The 20,237-nt window shown below is 38.8% G+C and overlaps 1 protein-coding gene across 1 annotated transcript; it reads right to left on the reverse strand.

Moving 5' to 3' along the window:
- Positions 1–362: 362 nt before the first annotated feature.
- Positions 363–18,720, reverse strand: esyt1a (extended synaptotagmin-like protein 1a). Its single transcript, XM_077512959.1, has 31 exons — positions 17,852–18,720; positions 16,148–16,189; positions 14,552–14,686; positions 13,409–13,482; positions 13,182–13,254; positions 12,721–12,810; positions 12,401–12,456; positions 11,543–11,663; positions 11,248–11,424; positions 9,330–9,412; positions 9,153–9,201; positions 8,821–8,910; positions 7,701–7,796; positions 7,562–7,633; positions 7,398–7,484; positions 7,134–7,283; positions 6,502–6,684; positions 5,741–5,917; positions 5,562–5,644; positions 5,446–5,494; positions 5,283–5,372; positions 5,029–5,124; positions 4,586–4,657; positions 4,430–4,516; positions 4,203–4,349; positions 3,682–3,806; positions 3,474–3,569; positions 3,256–3,387; positions 1,886–1,991; positions 1,477–1,526; positions 363–1,394 (listed from the first exon to the last, which is right to left on the reverse strand). Exons 1-31 carry the CDS (start codon positions 18,188–18,190, stop codon positions 1,367–1,369), a joined length of 3,255 nt encoding a protein of 1,084 aa, XP_077369085.1. The 5' UTR covers positions 18,191–18,720; the 3' UTR covers positions 363–1,366.
- Between the last annotated feature and the right edge of the window lie 1,517 nt (positions 18,721–20,237).

Genomic DNA, 20,237 nt, shown 5'->3' on the forward strand with positions numbered 1-20,237 from the left:
CAACAGGTTTTTGCAAACTACTCACTGACATGCACAGTAACTAGGAAGAGATACAGATAGATAGCAGGTAAAGGGAAGTTTGAACACTCTTGGTGTGTTTTAAGCAAGTGAAACAATAATTGAAACTCTAAACTTTATTAATCATCCATCCATACATCAAAATTTCAGGGCACCCAAATGGTAAGTCCGCTCCTGATCTTCCACTTCCACTAACAGTAACAGTAACAGTAACAGCTTTACATTTTATTTAAAATAAAATTAATAATAATCCACCAGAAGTGAGTGGACAGTGTCTTTTATGTTAGCACTTAAAAAATACACAATTTTGACTAAAACTGAGGCAAAAAAGATAAATAAACCAATGATGGGAATGCAAACTTTATTCAACAACTTCAAAGCATTCTACTTTGTAAATTAAGTTTTAAAAATACAGCAGTTTTTAATGTCACCATTAAGACTGTTTTGTTTTTCAAATAAACATGAGTGCCAAGAGGGTCTTCGTGATAAAGTGACAGCCGTGCAACACAAAGTCCATCTACTACTTCCTACTCTAATTTCTTGCAGTGAAACAGCTTCTTTGTGTGGTAAACAAGGTGAACAGCATTAAACTGTTGCATCTAGCATAATAAATGCAAGAAAGCAAGCATGCCATGAGTGTGAAGTACTGTCAAAGTTTCATCTTCATAAAAGCACAGTGATTGAGACTGCTTACTTTCATAGCTCTGTTGTCAAGGGTTTCGTTTGGTAATACTTGAATTTATAAAAGCAACATTCACCACAAAGTTCCGGACAAAGCATACAAAACTTCTTTTGGAACGTAAATGTCAAAACGCTGATAAACCGTTAAAAGTTCCGTAATACTTAAGGCAACAATATAAACACACAAACAAAGCAACATCAGCATTTGTATTAAGATTGTAAAAAATAAAATTCTTATCGCTTTCAGTCAGGTTGGAGGCTATAAATTTGTACAACATTGCCATATATTAAGCCCTTTAAGAATAAAATTATAATAGGACTTTTACAGGCTTATATATTATCCTTTCTTATAATTGTATGTAACATACAAACTGGTAATTTGTGCAACATAGTTGCTTTATTAAATATCTATTCAGCCAAATATTCTACTGAAGAATGTGTCTAAGACAGCGAGGATGCAGTACTGCGCAGCTATAGATGACAAGCTAGCATCTCCTCATAAATACTGATGGATTGCTGTTTTATGAAGCAGATGTGTTGTCTTTTTTTTTTTCTTTCTTCAGCAAAGGTGGAAAATGCCATTAAAGCTGAATATACACGCACAATTCACAGATCACAGAAGCAACACTAAATGTTAAATAGTACCGAAGATCAGCAATTCATTCTTCTAGGTTGACTCTGGTACCAAATCATACCTGCAAAGATAGAAAACTTGCTGACTGGTTGGCATATATTTGAACAGACCTCATTGCATCAAGCAGTTTGATTTTTTTTTACCACTGTGTGACACCAGTCTTCAGGTCGATTTGGTCCAGGTCCAGCTGCAGCTGCAGAATTTAAGGAACTTGGTGAGAATCACTTTAAAATACGCTAACTTTATGTAACTTGGTGTTGTTAGTATGTATTTTTAAATGTAAACTAGGAATGCATGGTTGTAGACCCCCATCATGCATATGGGAGTGGATGCATGCACATTTTATGCTCTACTGAGTGGAGAACTGTGACACTGTCAAAGAAATATTATGATTGTTTTGCTAAACAACTAACAGTACTGTATTCTCACGCCCAGATGGAAACCCCACATGTACAAATATGGTCATATTTTTCCTCCCACAAATCAACACTATTGTTATTTTCCCGTGTTGGCTGTTTACTGCAGAATGGAGTTCATGATAGTACTGCTTACTTTGCCAATAAGCTCCCTCTCTCTGCTCATGAAGGAGACGCTGTTCTTCACAGACAGATCGAGCTTCCTCTGTGCTGACTCCTCCAAAGAGAGGTCAAAGTCAAACCTATAGAAAAGGAGAGGGCATAAGTGGCATCACGGAAAGTAAGCGTACTGTATTATGAAAGAAAATTGCATTTCAACTGCTTTTAATTCGTAAGCCAATGTCTGCCCACCCATTTAGGGTGAAATCACACAACCAATAATTGCATAATTCAAAAATGTGTCTTAGACAACAAGTCAAGTCGTTGTTGAGTCCCGGGCGGGGTAAACAATGGCTTATTTGCATGAGACGATCTGCCCAACCCCAAAACCGAGTGGTTTCAACAGCACTGATACAAGTGAAATTCTGTAATTCTTTATTTTTTTGTGTAGTTTGAGATCAGTAAATTTTACTAAATAGCACTTTTCACATAAACAGCTAATACTAGAAAAACACAAAACTGCATGACTCGGGTCAAGCAGTAGTACTGTTTGGGTCTTGTCTCATGTCTGGGGTCACGCCAGGGTTATGTTGGAGTTGAGTTTGTGACCTGTTAAGTTTGAGGAAAGTGTCTAACATTTGGTTTAATTTGTTTTATTCGAACTGATGCAATCGGCTAGTAACTATGTGATGTGAAGAATCTTCAATCATTCTATGTGGTTAGAAGCCAGTCAGCAGCGAATCAGATAAATCCAGGTCAGTCCTAGCTGTCTCAGCTCCTTATATGGTCAGGAGCCAATCAGCAGTGAATCGGATCAATCCATGTTTCAGTGACCTATCAGGGTTACCCACATGTCTAGCCTCAACCAATGAGATCGATTCACTGTCTATTTAAGATGTCTGAGAAATGGGTGTGTTGCCGGATTATTACTTACTGTTCCTTTGTGCATCTCCGCAGCCCAAGGGGGCTTGGCGTCTCGTGATTCTCGATGCATTCTTGCTGTTTTTCGTTTAGTCAAGTTATGTGAATAAATACTTAAAACCTTATTTGTGTCTGCGCTTTGGGATCCAAACCTTTCAGCACATAACACAAATCAAATAAATGAAAAAAAAAATCCAGTTTTACTGGAAAGTCTGTTTCACCAAATTGTTTAAAAACACGGTGACTTAAGACTGCATGATTCCACAACCTTATAAAATTTAGTTTAAAGACCATTTAAAAAAAAAAAGAAAAAAAAAAAGGAAGTCAGTAGACCATAATGACCTAATAGGACAGTAAAATGACACCAAATCCATCAAGTTTGGAGGGGTTTGATTAAAAATGTCATTTAAATATCTTTTGTTATGACACATAAGATCTGTTTTCAACCGTGAATAAAAAATAAAAATACAGGCTTTCATGTCTCACCTCTCGTTAAATTCTGGGTTGAGGTCCCTCTTCTTGGTGGCAGTTCTCCTCTTAGTGGTTCCTTTCTTGTCAGGCAGCAGCATGAAAGTAATATAAGGGTCTGCTCCGTCTTTGGAGCAGGCTATCAAGGCTCTGCAGGTATGTACACAGAATATTTACAAAGTGTTCTTAGTGGGAAACACGAGTGAGATATCACACGCGGAAATAGAAATTGAGACCTGCAAGCATGGACAGTGATGAAAAGCCTGCTCTCCTCGGTGGAGTATCCAATGGTGAGCTTCACTTGGCTTGAGATATTTGTGGCATCACTGCCCCTTAAGACCAAAAATAACATGTTTACAATATATTTTGTTAATTGCTCATTGGTGATTTAATTCGAATCAAATAGTCTACAATACGATTCCCAATGCAGCAATGATAACTCACATGGTGAAACCGGCTCGGTGTCTTAAGTCCAGATGGGAAGGATCCCACCTGGGAATGACCGGGTCTCCGACGCTGTCATTATCCCCGGGTGCCCTGCGACATACCGCCAACTGAGTGTCCAAGATCTGCAAGACATACAATGTAACAACACAAGAGCACATTAATTGTTTTTGCTTTCTTAACCACTCACAGGCCACATTATTAGGTACACCTGCAATAGTCGATCTTACACAGATAATACTCAGTTTTGAAATCATGAATTTAACATGATTATTATTATGATTGTAGTTTCAAATGATGTAGCTGCTCCTGTTAACTACTGTATAATGTTAAAATTACAGTATCTCATTTACAGTATAATCTGCATAATCAGTGTTTTGTTATACCTTTTAATCAGCATTGTTTGAATTAAAAACAGATGGCAAATAATTATGTGGAAACTTGTAAAATAATCATCAGCTAAAATACAATATCGTGCACGATTGTATATCTGAGATATATGCAGGCAGCTTTGACAGCACCTTGAGTGTCACCCTCAGCAGGATCTGGCTCTCGGGCAGAGCTCCATCCAAGGCAAGCCAGCGGTCCAGCACCAAGTTCGGCTCGGCTAGCACCTCTCTGAGAGCAAGAGTCAAAGAACCAAGAGTCTGGCCCCAGCTGTGAGAGAGCTAACGGGAAACGCACACAAAATGGCTGCTGCCTCGTCTGTACAAAATGGTCAAACGGGGAAGAAGTCGATGACGCTCACCTTCACTGTGAGCGTTTCATCTCTGGGATCTCGAACCAAGAAATGAAATGCTTCATCCCATCGAGGCGATGTGGCGCGCTCACAGACCTTAGCAAAAAAGAAGTTGACAGACATGTCGGACTGCATTCACAATTTCACACACACAATTTGTCTTACCTTAGTTCGGTGGGATACATTCTTTAGAATAACCTCGGCTCCAACTTTTGGCTCTTTTCCACTTTTCTTCAACTGAAATTCAGAACAATGTTTAAAAAAAACAGCAAAGGTACTTGCAGATATATTTTATGACACATTATAAATTCACCACTACTGTATTAGCATTATTCTCTTCACTTGTACTTTACACTCCCAAATATGGTTATCATATGTGTTATAGATAGATAGATAGATAGCTAGCTAGCTAGCTAGCTAGCTAGCTAGCTAGATAGATAGATAGATAGATATGTACTTTAAAAATTCCAATGGAAAATAGAAAATACAGATGTTATTGGGAAATTGAAATTACAGATGTTATTGCATGTCGCAGTGCTTGAAAACATGCCCAGTCAGTGAACCTTTCCCCACTTTGCTTTGAGATCAATGTGATGATGTGGTCTTACTGGCAGGCCGTGAGCACGCTCCACATAAACAAAGAGCACGGCTGACGATGGCACAGCTTTGTTCTGAAATAACTGCTGCGACTGGTACTGCAGAATCTTTATACAAGTGGGAGAAAAAAAAAAAGAAAGAGATTCATTCAGAGTGAATATAAAACAGGCTGTCATTTCATGATGTTATGGTGTCCAAACAAATCAAAATATATTGAGAAAAATGGAGTTCGATCAATGATATTTAATTTTATTTTCAGTCAAACCTGCTCCAGTCTGGGTAGGTCAGACACCCTTGGCAGCCATTCTAGCAGTAGGTGAACTCTTCCGGACTTGACGTCATTCAAAGTGTACCACTGTAACAACATCGCCATGAAACAACCATAAAAAAAAAAAGGCTTCACATGGATTCTGCAACATGTCACACACCGTATCGATGAACTGTGCGCTGATGATATCACGTAAATTCAGTTTGAACCTGCAAAGAGATGGCTCAGTTGAGTCCAGTGAGAGAGAGTGTTTTGATTTAAAAAGTGAGGACTCACCTTCCCAGAAAGTCATCCTGATCGATGTCCTTATCAAATAATTCAAACTGGATCTCTTGGCCAGGAAGCTGCGTCAGAATCACCTAAGAATCACATGAACATTGTTTGATGTTTGATGTGAGCCACACAAGCACACACAAAATAAAATAAATAAATAAATAAAATAAAACAGACAAAACCTCGTAGAGTTCATTCCAGATTGGATTGAGGTTTTCTTTGATGGTGTGGCTGCGGAAGGTCATACCAGCCACACGGATCTTGACATAAGGGTCACTCTTCCCTTTGACCATGCCCCCCATGAAGTTGTCCTTGGCTATCAGGTTTTGGGCCTCCAGTAGATGAATTCGAAGCACGCCCTATGGATAAAGCAGGCATTATTGGTTTGCTTAACTCATTCAATCCCAAAAACGTGTAAATATGTTTTTTAATACTTTGTCCATCACTCTAAAAAACATATTTATAAATTTTTTGTAATGTTTTTTTTTTTTTGATGCAGCTTCTGACATTAGGAGGTGCCTTAAATCAATAGTAGTTATTACAAAAACAGCCAGCAGGTGGCAGCAGAGTATTAGAGATCAGCCAGTGCCATGTTGCAACAAGCTCTTTTTGTCAGTGTTTTCACCAGGAATGTGAATAATAATAAAACTTAGCTATATTCTAATGCTAATTGCTTCAAAACGGAAACAGATACAAATATACTTTTTTTTCCTGATGATAAAAAAAAGACTCTAATCTTTCATGTGTGTTGTGTTATTTTTTTATAGCAATATAACAATATTCTGTGGGGCTTGCAAAATCAGTCAAAATCCAGTTAAAACAGCCAGGAGTGAAAAGCTTGCAGCTTTTATTTGCACTGTGATTGGTCAGTCATGTTTCATTTTCTGAAACTAAATGCTCAAGATGAATTTTTTTTTTTTTATTCCAAAACGGTTTTGATTACCTCAGTTGCAAAATCAGGGTCGGGTGTGGTGTTCTGCGGGCGTGACGGTGGAGGTTTCGCTAACCCGCCAGACCCCATCGGGTTTAGTTGTGCTGTAATCCCCCCGTGACCAGGACCTGAACCTGGTGTTAATGGGCGGGGTGAAGGTGTGGTGGGTGTTGCATCATCGCTTAGCCACAAAACCTACAAATAATCAAGAGATTTTCAGTAGCAAGAAGAGTTAAGAAAAGTTGCCATAAAGTCAAGTGCATTTGTCAGATAAACACTGCACAATTTTAAGCTTCATGATGCAAGAACGAGGCACCAGACAACCGAGACAATCATGGATCTCGCCTCTTGCAGTGTTTTCTACATTTTGAAAAAATGCTTGACAATTTGGAGGAATATTTTGCACCATTGCAAAGCATTCTAAACAACCATGAATTTAGAACAGTGGCTATGCGTAGATGTACTGAAAAGGTATAAATAATGGAGGCAATATTTTATCATAAAAATTGCATGAACAAATACTATTTAACTCCCTTGCTGTATTTTTAATAGAGCAGGGTTTGAATTTGTGTGATTACACAATTGCTGTACTAACACAGGGCAAAGCAGACTGTACAACATAAACTTTTGTATAAATAACCAACCCGTAGAACAATTTTGATGTAAATGCGGCTAGCAGAACCCGAATTCTCCAACTGGAACCACTGGTCCATGGTGAGTTCAGGGGACCCCAGGAGGCGGGCCAGAGGGATGGTTAAACTGCCCAGTGAGAAAGCTCGGTCGTCGTCCTTAACCTGACACAGCGGGAACAGCATGAGAAGCTACGTTAACACTTTCATGTTGTTGAGAGACAGGAAACAGAGAGAAGGAGGGGAAAAAAATCAATATAGGTTACTTAGGTCACTTACTTGAATGTCGATGTCTTGTTTGCGAGGATCTTGAATGAAGAAGGTAAATGCATCCTCCCACATAGGGTTGCTGCAACCGTAACACGTCTGTCGAGGAAACGGGTCAAATATCATTTTGCTAACAAGTTGATTGTCTGACAGTTATAATAAAAACTTGCAATGACCTTGCTCTCTCTAGTTGTATCCTGAATGGAAATTTGCACCATTGGGCTTGGGTCCTTATTGCCCTTTCGCATCTGAAACATGATCAAATCATATGACAGTCTGCACAAGTTAAAAAGATAACAGAGAGAACCATCTTACAGGCAGCTCATGAGCTTGATCCAGATAGATGGCCAAGATGGCAGCTGATGGCGGATCTGCGGTTTTGCTGGTCAAGTTCTGGTTTCTCTGGATCACCTGGAGGACAAATCACAATATAGGCAATACAAGAAGAGGTGAGATAGAATTTCCATTCATATTATTAAGCGTTGATCGCCAGCTCACGGGTGAGTTAAACTATTTGCACGTCAGTGGTCCCCAACCACCAGGTCACGGACCGATACCTGTGTGTGGAACATTGGGTACTGAGCCACACAGAACAAAAAATATTTTATTGGTCATCAGTCTGCAAGAAGTTTTATTCTGAAAATAAAAAGGGGGATTCCCCATGGACAAAGGGGCCCTATGCGCAGTGCATCATCTGTGCCATGGGAGCGGCGACCCTGTTTGGTATGGACAGAAAAAAACAAAATACTGAACTAAAATATTATATCTTTATTGTTATGTTTGAATAAGACAGTTCTTCCATTGACAAATCTGCAAAAAAAAAAAAAAAAGACCATAAAATGGCAAACTTCTGGATGGAGCATCATTTCCCATCACATCCCATATCCATGTCCAAAAAAAACAAAAACAAAACACAACTCTTAATTTTGGCGTTGGGTTCTGTGTGTGTACATTTGGGGAATTGTACATAGAAAATGACTAATAAATAGTGGTTCTTGAATATATATAATGTATATGTGAATATACAGTATGAGAATTCCATTATTAAAAATCATTAATTCAAAAAAAATTGAATTAACTACTTTGGGAGTTATTGCTGGAAACACCTGCTGGAATGTGATCATTTCATTGTGGTACATCGTAAATGCACACTTTAAATACAAAACGTGGCATTTAAGCACTGATTTTCCTAGGTCATTTTGAAGTGCCAGAAACAAAAACAATCCCAGTAAACATTTTTTAACTTTCAAATTACCCAATTCGATGAAATTTACCTGCTTCATAAACCTAAAACTGCTCCTTAGTATTTAATACTAACATGACTATTCAGGATCTCCAGTGATCCTGTGTTTTCGAAATAAATCTATCCCATTTTGAATAAAGTCAAACAAGACTCCAATGTTGTGTGGTAATTTAGTTTCACACATATTCTCACCTCAGTCAGTCTGTCAGCAGAAGACAGCAGAGAGAGCCACTCCAGTCGGAGGTGAACGCTGCCGGATGGGACATCGCTCAGATTGAACCACTGTATACAAAAACATCCGAGTCACATAAACACAACACACATTTTTGTCCTTTCATCACAGATTTCAATCCCAAAGAGGGTGCCAGAGTGGGTCACAAGAATTTACATGTGATCCTTGTCTGGTGTCACATGCTAACAGGATTACAAAAGTCTTGCTTGGCCGTTTTAAATGTTTAATCACTTGAGCATGAGTGAGACAAAAACAACAACATTGGACACTAAAGACTTTAGAAACAACTTACATCATCCACAACTCTGGCTTGTTTCACAATATCAAGATCCACCTTCACTCTGAAAGAGACACGAGAAGCTGGATAAAATGTACAACACCCTCAAACGCATCGTCAGATTGACATATTCGCCACCAAACATGCGACGTGATGTGTGACGCACAAATTACGTGAGAATGAGTAAGCTACCTGCCCAGGAAGTCATCCTGGTCTGGGTCTTTGTCAAATACTTCCACTTCCAACTCCTGACCAGGCACTTCATGGACAATCACCTGACACACGCACAGTCACATCAATGGACAACAAACACACAGCAAACACTGAGCAAAACACACCACAATAAGACAACACAACCACAATGGCAAAAAAAATAAATATATATATATATACTATTGTATTCAGTTTGATAATTTGTAGTCTGTTTTGGTTGAACTTTTAAGTGGCACAAATGTTGTTCCCCAACCAAAGGAGAAGACACCCATGAGAAAAACATTTCCGCAAAGACTTGCTTATCACAAAAGTTGCGATTTCCTGCTTCGAATGAAGATCAAATCTCCACTAAACTGTTTATCTCTGAAAGTGGGTGCAGTGCAAAGTCAGAAACTTACTGAATCATTCTCTAAAGGAAGTCAAAGCAGCACCAAATAAACTATTATGCCCACTCATATGTTTGAAGAAGTACAGCACTCGGTTACCATAGTAACACCACCTATCTCATTTTGTTCCTTCATCACATTTACAAGCATTTAACATGAAAAAAACTTTTCTGACATACGACAGCAAAGTGTTGTTAGCAAAAAGGCTAATTTGAATGGTTTAAAAAAAAAAAAGATCATCAATTAATTAAAAACAAGGCTTCAAAGTGGTGAAAAATCAAGCTGTTCTGTGGGCATGTCTACTGAATGCACTGAAATCACACCAATCAACTGTCAACTATCATGCAAATGCCACTACTACGACCAGAAAAGTGGATGCTACATCGTCTAGCTAGCATCTTTCTTACAGGCTACACAGTACATTTTATAGAGTACATTTTACTCTGAAAAAAAAAAGTCTATTTGGTCCCACTCTAAACAGAGTAAAATTTACACTTGGAAGAAAGTACAATATTCAGAGTAAATTTTACTCAAAGTATTTTTATTGTGTACAAGAGAATTTGCCTATCCCATGAAAAAAACTAGCCAAGTTTTTTCACTCAGATAGTCTAAGTAGGTTTGACTACCCCCCCCATTTCAAGTTGGGAGACAGCCAATCTGCTCCCTGAGCCGTGCCACCCCTACTGTGTGTCAGTATATCACTTGTCAGCTGGAATATTCGTACATCATCGCTTTTGATCTCCTTTTGGATGTTAGCAAACAGGAGAAGTCGCATAGCTCAGGCGGTAGAGTGGCTGTCCCACAAGCTGAAAAGTTGTGTGTTCGTTCCTCAACCCTTGTGTGACCTTTTTTAAAATAAACTAGTAAAATGTACTCATAAAATGTCCTTCTAAAATGTACCTAGAATTTCTGGGTGAAATAACTTTACTAGGTTTTTGTCATGGGATAGGCCAATTCTCTCAAACACTGTACAAAATTCTTTAAAATTTACTCTGAATATTTTACTTTCTTCCAAGTGTAAATTTGACTGTTTAGAGTGGACCAAATAGATTCTTTTTTTAGTAAAATGTACTCTACAAAATGTACTATTTACCTTACACATAACTAACTACATGTTTGAGCTTTGAGACTCTGGTGGCTGGAATATATCATGACAGGTCGTTATGGGGCTTAACCATGTTGTCATAATGAGACGTTAGGTCTAAAGCAGACCGTCAAAGTTCCAGTCCACATCACATTGGCCACTTTAAAAAAAACAACAACAAAAAAACGTTGTTACGTGCACACTCAGCCAACAATGGGGCACTCTAAAGCAGCCACGCCAGCAGAGTAGTCGAACCGAAAGATGTATTTTGTGTGTAGGCATAGCTAGCTAGCTAGGTGCATGTTGCAATTGCCAGTGCGAAAAGAGGCACTTAAGTTCTTATATAGTGGGTGAATTACCGGCATACAATTCACAACTCTTTGTAAACTACCATTTTTTTTGTTACATAAAAGCACACCAATCTCACCTCATACATCTCCCTCCACTGTGGGTTGAGGTTGCTGTCGACATGATGTGAGGTAAAGATTTGTGTTCCCACGCGAAGCACAGCATACGGGTCTGACTTGCCGTCAATCAGGCCCTTGATGACGGTGTCCTTCGCTGTCAGATCCTCGGCCTCCAGCAGGTGGATACGCACAACTCCCTAATATTTGCAGACACATGCAGAAATACATCACTTGCTGCGTGGCATTCAGGTTATGTGTTTTCTAGCAACGTGGATTGCACCAATTCCCCCGGTCATGTATGACAGAGACGGTTACCCTTGGGAGAGGGGAGCGGAGCTGCGCAACCTGCAGGTCGGCCACCAGGGGAACGGTGAGACGGTTGGGGAGGACCAGTTGGGAGGCTATTGCATCCATTATCATAGTGTCCGACATGGCACTGCAATGAATGCAAGGATGGTGTTGGGGACACACGGGGAAGGGACACGCGGACAAAACAGCAAGCGTCTACAGCACTGCAAACAGTTGACGGCATTCAAAATCAAAGCCAACACTCGCTGGCTGTACAGAGCGAAAATGCAATTTTGGAACTGACATGTTATTTACAGCCATAACAGTGTCGCCAAAATTGTATTTTCACTCATTTGGATTGTGAAAAATGAGCTTGTCTCATTTTAGACGGTTCCACTCTCATTTAATTACTTACTTTTAATTACATTTAGCCTGATTTTACATTGTTTTAAGACAATGAATCATGGGCCTTCAAATGAATGAAGTTTTAAAATGAGGTGGCTTATAAAGACAAAAACATTATTGCAACAAGAGGTTGCAACATGCAAAGCTGGCATCAAACCAAATTCTGCAATGACTTAAATGCCAAAATACAGTAAATAACATATTCTCTTGAATATGTCTCAACAGCTGCAAAATAATACTTGGTTTTGACTAACACCATGAGTGTGGTATTAATTTTGTTCATTATTGCTGTTGTGGTAGTGCGCTGCATCAAAATGAGGAATCTTTTAATATTTTGGTTATGCCAATAAATAGCACAAAAGAGGCAAAATATTACAAATATTTCTCACTTTGATGCAATTGATTGTGGATCTCCTATGGAGCATTTTTGTAACTTTGCTGTGTAGTGCAGGCTTAAATGTTTTCAACTTTTCAACTCACTTCAATCCCGGAATATCCAATAGGTTGGTCAGGCCAGTCCAGTTGATGTCCAGTTTCTATCACACAAGGAGAGTTGAGAAACCATATGCAAATCAGAAGGAGTTAACATTTTGCTATGACACCCCCCCAAAGCTAAGACTGACCTATCACAGCGCAGCACTCCAACACTTGGCTAACATTTTACCATGTTCATATTAGTGCTTTTGCTCATTTTCATAGTTAAACGCTGCGCTTGTGACAACTAATACACATTTTACAGTCTTACAGTAAACACACAATTTTATTTGTTGACTTGAGTGAAAGTTAGAAGTTAAACTCACCGGTCGGCGTATGAAGAACATGGTGATGGCCCCAACCAGCGGAATGTCTCCAATCAGAGGCTCAAGGATCACACGTAGCTTGCCGTTGAGCTATTGAGAGAATCACATAAAAAAAAATGACAATCACTGGGGTTATTCCCTGAACTATAACATCTGTGTGAGAAAATGTTATGCTGCAAAGTGGTGCCTTGAGAAATGAGTGGCACAACATGGCCGCCAAGTTAGTTAGCGGGCTGCTTCAATGCACTGGTGTACAGTACTAGTTTAGTGAAACTCTTTGTTTGGCTTCACAACAGTATTATACTGCCCCCGGTGGCCAAGTCACACACACCAGAAGAAGCTGCAATTAATTAGTCATCATGAGTCATATTTACATTCTATTGGAGTGGATTAATGGCATTTATTTCAATGAGGAAATGTTTTTGCGTCGGTCATCTCAAGGCACCACTGTATGTCCATACCTGAATTCCTTTGACGCCAGCTTTGCAGAAGTACTTTTTGATTTCTACGTTGATCTCGGCGTCGCCAGCGTAGCTGCAAGAAGACGCGTGTTTAAATAAGGAAAGCAGCTGATGTGATGAGATTATGAGACTGTTTTGTCTTAAATAAACACGCAAGGACAAACTTCTTGAACTGAAGGACCATCTCACGGTCTGACTAGACAGACTGGTTTCTTACACCAAATTACCTGAGGTACAAATCCAACATGACTTGTCTCCTATCGTGTTCTGTGTGAGCCTTCACGCCGACTACTTTTAAAGCCTGTGAACAACAACAGCTGCGATTACACACACCAAAGGCAAACAGGCTAATGCAGGGGTGTCCAAACTTTTTCATTTGAGGGCCACATACAGAAAATCAGAAGGACGCAAGGGCCACATAATGTTATGAAGAGAATTTTTTTTTTCTTTTTTTTTTTTAGTCCTAAAAACTGTACAAATAATTTATTTGTGCTTTTGCCTATTTAGAAAAATGCTACAGTATATAAACCAATTTATTTGTAACATGGCAGTAGGGTTATTATAGTTTTGGAAGTTTTCATTTTAGTTATTTTTGATTAGTTTTCAGGGTGGTTCCGTTAGTTTGTATTAGTTTAGTTCTTTAATTTTTTTAGTTTTAGTTTAGTTTGTTCGTTTCAGTATTAGTATTTTTTTTTAATGTGGATTAATGGCAATATTTGTGCGCAACTTTTGCACAATATTTAAAAAACACCATGGGTGCAACATCATCTGAAGGTGCTTTTCTATTGGCTACTGCTAGATGAGGTCACTTCTGTGTGAGACACTTTCAAACGTCATTATTCCGGTTTATATCAAAATAAATCTACTAAAAATCACATTTAAAATCATCCCCAAATGCTCATGCATTAAATTAATTACCAAAGACTGAAACGAAGGACATGTTTGCTATAATTATCGTTAGTTTTGTAAACATAAAATGTAGTTTTCGTTTTTTAAAAAGCATTTTCATTTTTTATTTTATTTCGGTAACAATATTGTTTTTTGAATTTTAGTTGTATTTTTTTCATTAATTTTAGATAACTAAAATAACCTTTAATGGCACCAGTTTTTCGATACCCTCCCTTCTTACTTTGACCATCTTCAAACATTTTTGTTTTGTTTATTTTATTTGAACTGTGTCAAACGCCATTTTTAGCATATGTCGCGGGCCACTGAAAAATGGACGGCGGGCCGCAAATGGCCCCCGGGCCGTAGTTTGGACACCACTAATGGCTAATGGCAAGTAAGGATGCCTGTAAACAACATGAACGCCTTTTCTGGTCGGGATGGTCATTTATTTTTTTAAGATGCATGGGGGTGCAATCCGCGACCTTGTCTCCTAGGTTGACTTTGGTGAAGCTGAGGGTTTGCAGATGAATACTGGAGGCTCGGATGGTTGGAGCGATGGTCTCCAGAAGTAACTTTTCCAGAAACTGGCCTATGAAAGGCCACGCTTGCTGCAGGATCTAAACAAAGAAGGTTTATTGATTAAAGCTAAATATAAAAGTGGACTGATTTCTGTTCTCTTTGTGTGCTCAAAAAGCATTTAATTATGACACCTATTTTCCTTGGAACAATTTCGGAGTGGACGATATATTTTTTGTTGGTTTAGATTTTGGTAACACAAAAAACTTCTTAAGAACACTACAGAAAACTTACAATTGAGAAAAGTAGCTAATAATTGGACAGTTTTAAAACATATGACACTTTATAACTATAATCAATCAGGCCCAAATGCACTGTTAGTACTACTGATTATTTTTAACTGTAATGCTACAAAATGGTGTTACCATGGAAACAAGCCCCAAACACAACAATGCTTTCAGCTAAAATCCCTTTATTTCCCAATTAAATGAAAATAAATAAATAAAAGTAAGATGAATAAGGGTAAGAAATAACCATGCTGCATGTGTGTGTTAAAAGCAAAGCTAATATCCACCCACATATGACAGCAAAGGGCAAAAGTGTGGTAAACACAAGCTGGTTGTTTCCGTTGCAGCTGCAAAAAAATAAATAAATCACAGACAAAACGACCTGAACGCTGCTCTCAATCATCACTAATTCAGTTTTGCAATTTAACAAATTAAATGCTCTCCAGTTAATACATTTTAGACAGTGTCACTTAAAGAGAAAACATGCAGACTTTCAGGTTCCCATCATCAACTCACTGACAACAACAACACAAGAACAATGCTCATTTTCTAAAAAGCTCCCATCCAACACGCCCGGTGTTAACGTCAGCATTTGGGCGTGAAGTGTAGCGTGCAGGCCACTGTTGGGCTTTAACGCTCCGCTGACCAGCCCCTCCAAACTCCCCATGAGCCTGCATGGTGACGCTTTCAGGCTACAGTGTGTCACACGGCCACCAAAAATCATGAGACACTTATGGTCATGCGGCAGAGATCATTTTGTAATGACTGCAGCGAGACAATTTCTTTGTCTGCAGAACATTCAAGCTACGAGGGAGAAAAATCTGCACCTATTGAAAAATGAATTCAAACAATTACTCTCAAGACACTGTAGGCCTCTGACATTACAGTTCATCATATTTTTCTCTTCGCAAGGACATTCACAGTATTAGTATTCACGTCCACATTTTGCCTTTGTTGATGTGAGGGTGACAGAAAGGCTGAGATGTCGTTCCAGCCACTTTCCCTGCAGCTTAATTACACAAGTGAATAGTCTGCACTGCACTGATGGAAAGGGTGCAAAAGGAAGCAGGGTCATCTCAAGTCCACAAATGTTCACTTTATTCAAGTTTAATTGTGAAACATCTCGTCAAGAAGCTGCATGAGATGCTGAAAACAGCAGCATATGCTACATCCATTATGGACTGTCGGAATATCCCAGTTGACAGATTAAGCATTATAGACTCACCATTAAAATAAATAAATTCATAAAATAGAATAAAATAAAATACATCTGACCTTATTCAGCCACTCTGCTTTTTCCACATCTGGGAAGTTGACCTGTGAAGAATTAATAAAGGTCAGACAGGGAGCATGAAAATGATCAGCAGCTTACAGTAGAATCACTGGGAAGACTAACATATTAATTCCTCAGCATAGTTCCATTGAATACAGTTGAAAACTCCAAAGTCGGTCCAGTCGACATTTTGGGTGACAAAGAGCATATTATTTGAGACTTAGCATCTAAAACGATTAACTGCACATGCATGTTTTGCTTTTTATTTGGCTGTTTATGGATTTTTTTTTTTTTTTTCAGTTGATTGGTTTAGTTGGTTGTATTTATTCATTTTTTTTCTTTCAGACATTGTGACAAATTGAACATTTCATCATACAATTACAGCATATAAAATACCCGAAAAGAAAAAGAACAAAGCTAGCCAAAGCTTATTAATTCCCGCCCCCATACTATACTAGGACGCAAAAAAATCAAGCAAATTAGTGATTAAAAGTCAGCTGAGGATGATTTTAAGATGCGTCCTTCCTCAACTCTTGATGAGCCTTAGAGCTGGAAATCGAAGGAACTATACTGTGACATTAAGTAGCACATGCATTTTTGACCTAGCAGCTCAGCACTTTTGTGCATGGCTTTAAAATAATAATTTAAAAAAAAGTTGACCTGAATACTGTACCTGTATGATATTAATGATTAGAATATAATTTGATGTTTACTGTACTGCAGTTGGCTTATTGATAAAATACTATCTCCACTATGAATGTTAAGCTGACTCACCTCAATTAACAATGCCCTGGCCTCTGCTCACTTCTCCGGGTCTATATTGTTACTACATGGTCCTTTTTACACTTTTATGAAAATGTTAATATGTTACTTAAAAAACAATGGCTGCCCAGTAAATAAAGGTTTTTATAAGGGTTGATGGTTCATTTTCATTAGAAATAATTCAAACCATGGACTCTATAATTAAATGTCTCTTTTCCTCAATGCTGAATGTGAATTCTGATGCAATTTGTCAAGTGATAATGACATGAGAATGAAAGAGAAATGGCAGGAACTGCAGCCAAAATCACACTTCCGAAAGCAGTGCATCACACTGAAGGCGACAATGGATTTTGCACCGCTGACACTTGATGTTTTACAGCTTGGGAACATGTGTACCCTTTTGAGCCCTGGAAAAGGTCCAAGCAGCTACTTCAGATTTCAGTAATTAGCCCTCATGGGTGTGTTAGTAGGAATTGCACCTTTCTCGGCTCATACAGTCGCCCTGTTATTGCTCATAGTGTCTGAGATCATTCGATTGAGCTTTGCTCTGTCTTTTTTTTTTCTTTCTCTAACACACATATGCAGCAGCTTATCCTCTCACGCTCTCTTTCCAGATATGGTGGTCCTGGTCCACAGCTCATAAGTTCATGAGCTGCTCCATGCATTTTTTCTTTGTGTGTAATCTCCAATTGTATCCCGCTTTTCCCACTGCAAAGCTGACATGTGAAATCCTATTCAGTTCAGATGAATTAACCAGGCACTGCATACTTGGAATGTGCTGGTCATGGGGAGGAGACTAAATGAAAACAAACTTGCCCTGATGTCTTATTAAGAGGTATTAATTAAGCACCCAATAAGCGACACTCAGGGCACCAAGGGCTTACTTTGACACACGAAACTGCGGAGAATGGCCACGCGGTAGGAGTTTACTTCATAGTCCTTACCCAAGGAGGCAGATCCCGTTTGAATCGAAAGATCTTCTCTGTCGTGAACTCCATCTCGTTTTCCAGGAGGTACATGGCCGCGTTGAGCCTCCTCGCTTTATCCTGTCGACTGTGTTTCCATCCCATGTAGACAACGAGCCCGACCAGGACCACGGTGATGCTGAGGCCATAATATCCAGCCAGGTAGACGGGCACGAGCGCGCCCAGGCATTTGGCGAAGGACCACAGGGCGCCCACCGCGCGCTCTCCTGCGGGGGCTTGTTCCGGAGGCGAGGTCCGGGCCGCCCCCGCTGTGCCTCCTCTCATGCCCGCCTGTGCCTCCTCTTCCGCGGATGGCATCGCACGCACGACCCGTTACTTCCCCGCTTTTGACTTCAGCTCGCACCGCCCCTTCTTTTCTTTTTTCTTCTTCTATCCCCTCTGCAAGCTTTTCGAGAAGAGTTATCTTACAACGTGGACAGATGGCCGCTTTAGAGGCAGCTTGCGTGGATTAAATCATGATGAGATTCCGCTCTTCACTCTCGCCTCGGTTCCGCAGAGCACCAAAAAAAAAAACCCGACCAATTCACGTTTGGTGGACGTGTCTTCTGCAGGCAGCAGTGAGCTTTTTAGGGCGGGTTCTCTGCTCCCAGCCCTCTTTCACGTCAAAGGACGCGAAATCCCACAATTAACTCACATGCACGAACGTAGCCCTCACGCGCAGGCAGGACCATCAAACAAATATACGTACATGTCAAAATTAATCACGCACGCTCGCGCGTGCACGCATCGCCTCAGCATCTCGCCACGCAACGACAGCCCGTAATATCTTTACGTAACAGGCACGGGAGCTGCATGCTGCCTGCATGCACAAGTGATCATCTACTGCGGCAGCCTGCTGAGCACGATAACAGGTTTATAATAGAGCTGCTAACAAACTTATACGTACTGCACACCCTTACACGAAGACTCTCTTACCAATAAAATGACTAACTGATACGTGTGTTTTAACTTAATGTTTGATATTAAAGCTGTCAAAATTAATCGATAAGTAATCATTATGTTAGCGACAACTATTAATAATCGAGTAATTGTTTGAATAATCCGAATAATCAATAGATTAATCGATTCCGAAATTATTTGATCGTGACAGCACTATTTGATATTGTGGCTAGCTAATTTGCACTGCTATGGTAAAATGTGCACTATGCCATCAAATCCAATTGCTCCCCTCCCGTTTTATGCCTCGTATTGGTCAAAATAAGCCTGTGACATAGTTTGTCATTTGCATGCAAAAGTCAAAATGAATTTGTGTGTCGTGATGTAGACTTTACACTCATAATTCAAGTGTTTGCCCACTTCATAGATGCTTGCACGCTCACTGAACTGGGGGAAACTTGTGCAAAGCTAAAACTTGTAGCTGACAATCTTACAGCAGTTGCAGTTCCAGCTGGCGCGGCTGCATTAGAGCGCCTCATTGTCACATTTTGGGAAAGCCCACAAGTGGGATATATTCCAGCTAATAGAGTTTTAACTGGATATATCCTTGCTATACTCAAACTACATGTAGTGATGTGTATGTTATAAGAAAGGCAGAGGAGAGGTATTTGATTGACATTTGAGTGGGCCATGGTTTCAGTACATACAGCGAACATTTTCATTGCGGCTGCGAAAACAGGCAGATTTATTTTTTATTTTTTCAATTTTGAAGCCTTGTATATGTTTGTGATTTTTTTAACCATTAGAATTTGGCAGAGTTATCAACACACTTCTCTAGCTGTGATTAGTCAAATTTGCGAGACATTACTTTCACTTTAGTTAGTCATCAGCTAATTAGTGTGATTACTGTCATCCAGGCTATAATCTTTTTTTTTTTTTTTTTTTTTGTCCATGTCAGTTTAACTATTTTGATTACTGTCCAGCCACAAAAAGTAAAGCAACTCATAATTTTGATTAGTTCATTTTCAACATTTTGGTTAATTTAGTTGATTTTCTTAAACAGAGCATCCCTTTTGTAACATGTACTTCATATACGTAGATTAACTTTGCATGACATTTTGAATTATAAGAGAATAATTATTATTATATAAAATTATATCTTTATATATATATATTTTTTTAATTAATTATATTATATATTTATTATTATACTTATATTAATATATATTGATATTTTTATTTATTATATATTTTAATATATACTATTGTTATTAAATTAATATTATATACAATTATATATTTTTTATATTATAAATATTTATATTAATATATTTATTCAATTAATATTATAAAATTGTAAATTATGAGAGTAAAAACACAACTTGTGGCAATTGTTTGAAACACCCAAACTAAATTAGTAGGTCACAATTTTTGAGGTACAGTAACACAGATATTAATTTCAGAATAT

This window comes from Festucalex cinctus, chromosome 2 (assembly GCF_051991245.1).
Source record: "Festucalex cinctus isolate MCC-2025b chromosome 2, RoL_Fcin_1.0, whole genome shotgun sequence".
Classification (NCBI taxonomy): Eukaryota; Metazoa; Chordata; class Actinopteri; order Syngnathiformes; family Syngnathidae; genus Festucalex; species Festucalex cinctus.

What these genes read in the sequence shown, in the direction of transcription:
- esyt1a (XM_077512959.1), bottom strand. Translation starts at nt 18,190, where the DNA reads ATGCCATCCGCGGAAGAGGAGGCACAGGCGGGCATGAGAGGAGGCACA. An exon ending in TCCGCTCCCCTCTCCCAAGG is followed by an intron (nt 11,425 to 11,542) that starts GTAACCGTCTCT and finishes TGCAAATATTAG; the next exon opens with GGAGTTGTGCGTATCCACCT. An exon ending in CTGCTGACAGACTGACTGAG is followed by an intron (nt 7,797 to 8,820) that starts GTGAGAATATGT and finishes TTTGTCCTCCAG; the next exon opens with GTGATCCAGAGAAACCAGAA.